This window comes from Taurulus bubalis (assembly GCF_910589615.1).
Source record: "Taurulus bubalis genome assembly, chromosome: 18".
NCBI classification, from domain to species: Eukaryota; Metazoa; Chordata; class Actinopteri; order Perciformes; family Cottidae; genus Taurulus; species Taurulus bubalis.
Window position 1 is genome coordinate 2,175,103 of NC_136606.1, and position 10,000 is coordinate 2,185,102.

Below are 10,000 nucleotides of genomic sequence, written 5' to 3' on the forward strand. Positions count from 1 at the left end.
AAATATCTTTTTTTACTGAAACGTAAAGCGCCTTGAGTTCAAAGGTCAAAGGTCATTCACAGTCGTAGTAATAATAAATATTAATACATCATATGCTACAGGAGATGTTCAGAGTAACGTGAAGATAAGAGGAGGTCAAGGAGTTATTGTTACGATGAGTAATAAAGCTTTCAGAGGTCAATATATTACTGTTTATATATAACTATAGTAGATCATTTATATATGAACACAGAATAATGTATTAGTAAGACGTACACACACACACACACACACACACACACACACACACACACACACACACATATATATTTATTCTATCACAATCTTCTGCACGTTTGGAATCCAGATTAATGATTGATCTTATTATTGATAGTTTGATCGGTGTATTAACCTGAAACTTTCCCACGGTGCGTTTACAAAACAAGATCAATCAAGCATGTGAAGATCAAAGAGACTCACGATGAGCACAGAACGAGAATAAAGAAATACATTAATTAATATTTAACAGTTTGTGGTTGATGTCTGCAAGAACAATACATAATAAAAGGTAATACAATATAATTATACGCTGTAATATCAGTAGTGGTCGTAAAACAGATCTTATTTTTTTATAACAAAAGTCTCGTTCTTTGAGAGACATTATGATACATAAAGAGACATTATGATACATAAAGAGACATAAAGAGACATTTTGAGACATAATGAGACATTATGAGACACAAAGAGACATTATGAGATATAAAGAGACATAAAGAGACATTATGAGACATAAAGAGATATTATGAGATACAAAGAGACATAAAGAGACATTATGATACATAAAGAGACATAATGGGACATTATGATACATAAAGAGACATAAAGAGACATTATGATACATAAAGAGACATTATGATGCATAAAGAGACATAAAGAGACATTATGAGACATAATGAGACATTATGAGACATAAAGAGACATAAAGAGACAATATGAGACATAAAGAGACATTATGAGATATAAAGAGACATAAAGAGACATTATGATACATAAAGAGACATTATGATACATAAAGAGACATTATGAGACATAAAGAGACATAAAGAGACATTATGATACATAAAGAGACATAATGGGACATTATGATACATAAAGAGACATTATGATACATAAAGAGACATTATGAGACATAAAGAGACATAAAGAGACATTATGATACATAAAGAGACATAAAGAGACATTATGAGACATAATGAGACATAAAGAGACATTATGAGATATAAAGAGACATAAAGAGACATTATGATACATAAAGAGACATAATGGGACATTATGATACATAAAGAGACATTATGATACATAAAGAGACATTATGAGACATAAAGAGACATAAAGAGACATTATGATACATAAAGAGACATAAAGAGACATTATGAGACATAATGAGACATAAAGAGACATTATGAGATATAAAGAGACATAAAGAGACATTATGATACATAAAGAGACATAATGGGACATTATGATACATAAAGAGACATTATGATACATAAAGAGACATAATGGGACATTATGATACATAAAGAGACATTATGATACATAAAGAGACATAAAGAGACATTATGATACATAAAGAGACATTATGAGACATAAAGAGACATAAAGAGACATTATGATACATAAAGAGACATAAAGAGACATTATGAGACATTATGAGACATAAAGAGACATTATGAGACATTATGAGACATAAAGAGACATAAAGAGACATGAAGAGACATAAAGAGACATTATGAGACATAAAGAGACATTATGAGATATAAAGAGACATAAAGAGACATTATGAGACATAAAGAGACATTATGAGATATAAAGAGACATAAAGAGACATTATGAGATATAAAGAGACATCATGAGACATTATGATACATAATGAGACATTATGATACATAAAGAGACAGGAAGAGACATTATGAGACAATATGAGAGATAAAGAGACATTATGAGACAGGAAGAGACATTGTGAGACAATATGAGAGATAAAGAGACATTATGAGAGATAAAGAGACATTATGAGACATTATGAGAGATAAAGAGACATAAAGAGACATTATGAGAGATAAAGAGACATTATGAGACATAAAGAGACATAAAGAGACATTATGAGACATAAAGAGACATAAAGAGACATTATGAGACATAAAGAGACATTATGAGACATAAAGCTTCTCTGCAGGATGCAAACAAAGACAGAAGTCACTTCTCAGTTGCAGCACTTCTGTAAGAAGTACTTCTTCTTCTTCTTCTTCTTCTTCTTCTTCTTCTTCTTCTTCTTCTTCTTCTTCTTCTTCTTCTTCTTCTTCTTCTTCTTCTTCTTCTTCTTCTTCTTCTTCTTCTTCTTCTTCTTCTTCTTCTTCTTCTTCTTCTTCTTCTTCTTCTTCTTCTTCTTCTTCTTCTTCTTCTTCTTCTTCTTCTTCTTCTTCTTCTTCTTCTTCTTCTTCTTCTTCTTCTTCTTCTTCTGTCTCCTCCTCCTCCTAAAACACTTGCAGTCTGGAGGATCCAGCGTCAACACGAGGCTGCCGCTCCATCAAAGGAAAGGCCGCTCCACTAATCCATCTATCAGCTTCACGGCCGAGCAGCAGCTTCACCGTTTGTTTCTGAGCGCTCAGATAGAGCGGCGATAACGTGAGAGGAGATTATTGTCCTCTTGCACAGATAAGACGCAGCGATGCGCAGGCTGAGATGCGACGGAGAAGAAAAGAAAAAGGCTTTTCTAGACTTTGTGTTGGAGGAAAGAGTCCAGCTGCAAATCTGACTGTTATTTCTTTTTTATTCTGCCGATGAAAGGACAAACCCTCGCGGCCCGTGGCAGGATCAGCCCTCCTCCAGCTGCACATGCTGGCTCACGTTTCTCACTGTATGTCTTCCTGTGTCCACTTCATGGGGAATGTGTCTCTAATTATGCTTCTTTTCCTTCTCTTTCTTCTCTGTGATGCTGAACCCACCCAGAGAGATCCAAGGACAGGGAAACCGGGGAAGACAAGTGGAAACCTGGGCGCTGCGACCGGCAGCATGGACTGCAGAGGCTCTGCGTCCTGTGTGTGAACCGCAGAGGGATCATGGCCGCCGTACAGAGCTGGGCCTGTCTGCTGCTCTGGATCGGCTTCGCCGCGCAGGACAAAACGCCAGGTGAGACACAAGCGCCTCTTTGTGCGGCCGCTGATCCGCGAGCAGCTCACAAAGAATTCAAAAGCTTCTTTGCAGGAACCCGAGACGCAGAATATAATCTCTTTTTTTCATGTCGCAAGGAAGGGATTTCTTGTTTTATCTTTCCGCAATCTGAGAACCGTCCCAAATTTACACCGACTTTCAAAGCCTGACGTCAGGTGTGAATCATTCGGCAGCAGGGAACAGCTGGACGTGGAGGGAACATCTGTGTCTCGTTCTGACCGGCGTCCCTGAGAGTTCAGGGAACTATTAACCCCACTGACGAAGCAACGGAAAAGAGCAACGATGAGCTTTGTTTGAAGGAAATGTGCTGAATATTCACACAAAGACAGGAAGAACTTAGAAAAGTTGAAAAGTTAGGTTCATGCAACAAAACCTCTTGAGGTTCAGGGAACCAGCGTTGATGCAACTTAACTACGTACACAACGACCAACGACTCTATGACTCCAACGACTCTATGACTCCAACGACTCTATGACTCCAACGACTCTAACGACTCTATGACTCCAACGACTCTATGACTCCAACGACTCTATGACTCCAACGACTCCAACGACTCTATGACTCCAACGACTCTATGACTCCAACGACTCTATGACTCCAACGACTCTAACGACTCTATGACTCCAACGACTCTATGACTCCAACGACTCTATGACTCCAACGACTCTATGACTCCAACGACTCTAACGACTCTATGACTCCAACGACTCTATGACTCCAACGACTCTATGACTCCAACGACTCCAACGACTCTATGACTCCAACGACTCTATGACTTTAACAACTCTAACATCTCTAACGACTATATGACTTTAACAACTCTAACATCTCTAACGACTCTATGACTTTAACGTCTCTAACGACTCTATGACTTTAACGTCTCTAACGACTCTATGACTCTAACGTCTCTATGACTCCAACGTCTCTGACTGTAACGACTTCAACGACTCCAACGTCTCTAATGACTCTATGTCTCTAACGACTCTATGACTCCAACGACTCTATGACTTTAACAACTCTAACATCTCTAGCGACTCTATGACTAATTTGACTCACGTGTCTAACAACTTTAACGACTCTATGACTTTAACAACTTTAACGACTCTACCGACTCCAACAACTCTAACGTCTCTACGACTCGAACGTCTCTAACTCTATCGGGTGACTGTGGCTCAGTGGTTAGCATGCCTGACTTTTGATCGGTGGTTCAAGCCCCTCCTCCGCTAGTCAGTGTCCTTGAGCACGACACTTAACCCCTTAGCTCCCTGTTGGTGTGTGTATAAAAAGAAAATGTAAGTCGCTAAATGTAACGTAATGACACAAAGTGACGAACACTAACGATACAAGTAACATGACTAACGACTCAGGTGACAAAATCAATGTTTACTTCTAGTTTCACACGGGTGACCGCCCGACATCCATCTCTGTCTCGTCTCCAAACTGTCAGTTAATCTGTCCGGATTAACGTGCTTCGCCTCAACATGCTAAACACGCTAAACGTGCGTCGGTTTCAGAAATTGAAACAAAACTACTTTGGTTACGATTTAGTTTCATTGTATTTCAACCGTAATGCTAAAGTATCCCCACTGATACGGAACTTTATACTTTTATCAGCTTGTTTGCACTTCAAACAGCGTTGAGAGTTTTTTTGTTCGTGGGCCACAAAGAGATCAAGATTGTGCAATCACCAGTTCCTGTAATCTCCTCTTTAAGTACTCATCTGCTTCTTTATCATGGAAACGGACTCCAGGGCGCGTGTGTGACGTAAGTGTTCCGCACTTTGTCGGACCGCCGCGAAGGAACCCGTGTTTGCTCAGCTCAGATTGCACAAAGACGTTCTGCAAGGGCACGACGCGTCACGGGACGGCGGCCGACTGACACCTGGCTGTCAGGTGAGCGGCTCTGTGCAGGTGTGAGGCATCGCTGAGCCGAGGTTTATGAGAAGAAGGGAACAGCTGGGCGCCGGCGGCGACAGTTGTAACGCCCCGCCGAGAGGCGAAGAAGCAACAATTAATCCCTGCAGCCGTTCATGTGTAGCTCTGCCAGCAACTGACACGCACGCATGCAAACACATGTGCAGCACAAACACGTCTGGCACGTTGGCACCGAGCCAACGATCTGACTCCACTTCTGGCTCCAACCGTCCTGAAAGAGGATCTTCTTTGTTTGGTTTTCTTCAGGAATAATCTGTGGTTGAGTTAATTAACACCGTGATCAAAAAGACCCCAAACTGTGGCATCAAAGTAGGTGTGTTGCTTTCAGCAGCTGGCTGTGGAAGAATTTAGGCCCAGGGGGGTCAGGAGAGAGAATTCAGCTATGCATGAGAATTCAGCTATACATGAAGCATAGACTTCTATTCAACCAGAGTCGCCGCCCCCTGGTGGTCAGGAGAGAGAATTCAGCTTTTACACATGAAGCATAGACTTCTATACAACCAGAGGAGTCACCCCCTGGTGGTCAGGAGAGAGAATGCAGCTTTAAGACATGAAGCATAGACTTCTATACAACCAGAGGAGTCGCCCCCTGGTGGTCAGGAGAGAGAATGCAGCTTTAAGACATGAAGCATAGACTTCTATACAACCAGAGGAGTCCCCCCCCTCTGGTGGCAGGAGAGAGAATGCAGCTTTAACACATGAAGCATAGACTTCTATACAACCAGAGGAGTCACCCCAGGTAGTGTTGAAGAAAAGGTGCATGTGACCTTATGAGATTTGCACCCAGCCGGTAAAATAACATGCTAGAATGTAAATGAATGTCAGCCAGATCAATTGTACAAACAAGATGTGACTTGCCAAGGACATTCAATGCCAGCCAAGAAGTCAACTTGACCGGACAAGAACACGGCCCACTGGCTAAAATCTGATTCATGGAAAAGGGACGTGAAGGGAGGTATATTTCTGGAGCAAATATTGAACTTGTTGTAAGAATAATTGTGTTCTTAAGCCAGCAATAAACGGCTAGGAGAGCCCGCCTCTTGCTTGATTTGATTGGCTGCCTGGCCAAGTCGGACACTTTGACGAGCGGTGCAACTATCGGCTCAGAAAAGTGGAGAATATTTAAACTTTTATACACGGTCTAAAACTGCTAGAAGCTCCTCACTGGAACATTCGACTCATCTGCTATGACATCACTTTTAGGGAGTGGCAAAAAGTGCTTAAGCACGCTTGAATAAAAGGTTAAAATAGTCCAACAATTAAACAGGTTTTACTTGCTGTAGATGTTCAGTTTTATTCATGGTATTTGTTGACAGTATGTAAAAATATATATATTATTGCGTTAACTATAACCTGTTAATGTTCAGCCATTTATGAATAGAGAAAAAAGTCATTCATATTTCTATTTATTTAGGGAAGTTATTTCTTCCTCAAACAGCTCAACAATCACAAAGGTTTTCACACATTAAACACAAACCAAACCAATTCTATCGGCGACAGCACGGACAAGGAGACCTGGGAGAACTGGAAAAGTGCATTTTCCAAGAATACGGTTTGATTTCCTGTTGAGGGTGAAAGGCGTGTCAGAGCCGATCAATCACCAGGATGTGTGGCAACAAAGGGAAGTTTAGGGTGAGGGATTCTCTTTGTCATCACTGTGAAACTCACCGGTTTCATGGGAACTATGATTTCCTTCAGATTCCAGTAAAACAGAGTGACTGGGTATCAGCACAGTGATGATGATGATGATGATGATGATGATGATGATGATGATGATGATGATATCTGATGAGCAGCAGTTTCTGAATGACCAAAAATGACCTCGACACTTCCTCGTTCATAGTGTGTTTAGCTCACTGCGATTCCGGATGACCGACTGTTGCTATGGTCACAGGGACGACCACCGCCGCCATAATAAGGTGTGATGCATGCTGGTCTCAGAAAGTCCCACGACCAGCGACCTTTCAGCCGGGGCATCGCTGCTCTTTCCCCGTGTGAAACGAGAAACCAACGTTTTGTTTTTGTCACAGAACTTGTGTACTTTACAATATGTAATGCTACTTATATGTCTATATTATATATATTTATATTGGATATTGGATATAATAATATATTATACTATTACTATAATAGTAATAGTATAATATATTGAATTATTTGAACCCAAATTACTTTTATTAAACCTAACTCAGTATTTTACGATCTTTTCTTTTACCCAACTAAGTATTTCACAATCTTTTATTAAACGTTGTGTGATGATACATTTGTCCTTCATGGTCATGAACTACAACAGTTTAACAACCTCAGAAACTTCACTGATATACAAACACACATTTAAAGGGCCGGCGTGGAGGATTTGGCGCCATCTAGTGGCCAGGCTGCAGCCACCTGAAACTTCTTTGGTGTGCCGGGCGTGCAGAAGAACTCAAAAGTCTCGACCCGGAGCCAGTGTTTGTCCGCTCTGGGCCACCGTAGAAACATAGTGGTTTCTGCTATATATATATATATATATATATATATATATATATATATATATATGTGGATACAAACGGCTAATTCTAAGCTAACAAAACACAATGATTCTTATTTTGAGGTGATTATACACTTAACAAAACGTACGTATATGTACCATATTCCTTATTATTATATTTCTGCCACTAGATCCCTCTAACTGTTAACATCACAGTCTCTCACCTGGGCTCACCTGTTCTCGTTTCAGACGTCATCGTGACGTGCGTCGTCTCGGAGGAGTGCGTGCTGCCCTGCAGCTTCCAGCCGGGCAGCGAGGAGACCATCGAGTGGTTCAGACAGGAAGTGATGGTGTACAAGTTTGAGCGGGAAGACGGCGGCGGCAAGGACGAAGACAGCGGCGGCGACGACGAAGACGGCGGCGGCGACGACAAAGACGGCGGCGGCGACGACGAAGATGCCGGCGGCGACGACAAAGATGCCGGCGGCGACGACAAAGATGGCGGCGGCGACGACGAAGATGGCGGCGGCGAGGCCGACAGCGACTCGGCCGACAGCAGCGAGGAGGAGGAGCCCTTTGAGCACGAGCAGGTCGCCGGCCGCGCCTCCGTTTTCCGGAAGTTGATATCCCGCGGAAACGCCACGCTGATCCTCAGGAGGAGCGGCCTGAAGGACAGAGGCACGTACAGGTGTCACGTGCTCACCGCGCAGGGCGAACACAACGCCAAGGTCGTCGTGAAGGTCGCAGGTGAGCTCATGGAGAAGAGAACGCCTTGAGGGTGAAAGTGTTTGGTACAGTTTGACGATTGAAATTATTTAAAAAGACATACGTACGAAAGACAAATGATTACATTTCTGAATTACTAACCCTCCGTGAGCCGCAACGACAACACAAGAGCAGCTGCTGTGTTTTTACGGCCAAACAAACTTGTTTTAAAGAGGACAGCCTCAAGGTTTCAGTTCTATTTGAGTGAAAACAACAGCTTCGTGCTCTGAGTTTATACGTCTGGATTCTTTCGTCTGAACTTCCAGACTTAACCTCCTGCAGCCAAAGTGAATCAACAGACATTTATTTAGAGATTGTACATTATTTACTTCCTTTCTTTACTAAAATGGAAAACAATGATCTGATTTCATTCTGCACACAGCACCTTCCTTCAAGCTTATTTATCTTTGCCAAAAGGTGCTTCAGCCTCTGCTCTGCTTTGGGAGAGAGCTGCAGGAAGGAGACCAGCAATGAGTCACTTCCTGTTCCCTCGTCTGGAAGTCAATGTGTTTTTGGTTAGACGTCTGAAATCAGGTCTGTGATTAAGAGCTGAAGCGATTTTAACGTTTAGTTCTCTGATATAAAACCGGTCAGTGAACGCCCCTCTGGTGAATTTAGAAGCTTTTACATGTCTTAAAAAAGAGTCTGGAGGAGACGACTGGGCGTCCTCACTAGGACTCTAGTCTCCTTTAGCTTAGTGGAGGAGACGACTGGGCGTCCTCACTAGGACTCTAGTCTCCTTTATCTTAGTGGAGGAGACGACTGGGCGTCCTCACTAGGACTCTAGTCTCCTTTAGCTTAGTGGAGGAGACGACTGGGCATCCTCACTAGGACTCTAGTCTCCTTTAGCTTAGTGGAGGAGACGACTGGGCGTCCTCACTAGGACTCTAGTCTCCTTTAGCTTAGTGGAGGAGACGACTGGGCGTCCTCACTAGGACTCTAGTCTCCTTTAGCTTAGTGGAGGAGACGACTGGGCATCCTCACTAGGACTCTAGTCTCCTTTAGCTTAGTGGAGGAGACGACTGGGCGTCCTCACTAGCACTCTAGTCTCCTTTAGCTTAGTGGAGGAGACGACTGGGCGTCCTCACTAGCACTCTAGTCTCCTTTAGCTTAGTGGAGGAGACGACTGGGCATCCTCACTAGCACTCTAGTCTCCTTTAGCTTAGTGGAGGAGACGACTGGGCGTCCTCACTAGGACTCTAGTCTCCTTCAGCTTAGTGGAGGAGACGACTGAGTGTCCTCACTACGACACTAGTCTCCTTCAGCTTAGTGGAGGCGACGTGAGGTCATGTGACCGTGGTTGAGCTCCTCTATAGACTAACGTTAGCTTCTTACTTTACACTTCAAACATCATGACAGGTTCATTAGCGAAGATTATCTGGATTAACTAAACCTGTAAGAATCATAAATTTGTTGTTTTGTTTTCTCTAATAATCCATAATGTAATGGAAGCTTGCGATTGGCTGTTAGTGGAGCGAACCAGTGCAGAAGACTTCTTGTTGGACTACAAAAAGCTCATTATTTGGTGTAATTCTTAAAATGACTGGCTGACTAAATGCTGAAGCTTGATTGAAGATTTAGGCCCAAATCACGTGTAAATCTCCAGTTTGGGTATGAACTG

General features: G+C 42.3%; 1 protein-coding gene across 1 annotated transcript in view; it reads left to right on the forward strand.

The window, feature by feature from the left end:
* hhla2b.1 (HERV-H LTR-associating 2b, tandem duplicate 1) overlaps nucleotides 1-10,000 on the forward strand; it is a gene marked incomplete at its 5' end in the record, with an annotated part of 24,586 nt that overhangs the window by 6,019 nt on the left and 8,567 nt on the right. The window contains 2 exons of the mRNA XM_079234176.1: nucleotides 2,989-3,168; nucleotides 7,864-8,361. Of these exons, the coding sequence (XP_079090302.1) occupies nucleotides 2,989-3,168; nucleotides 7,864-8,361 (678 nt within the window). The remainder of the gene's footprint in view (nucleotides 1-2,988; nucleotides 3,169-7,863; nucleotides 8,362-10,000) is intronic.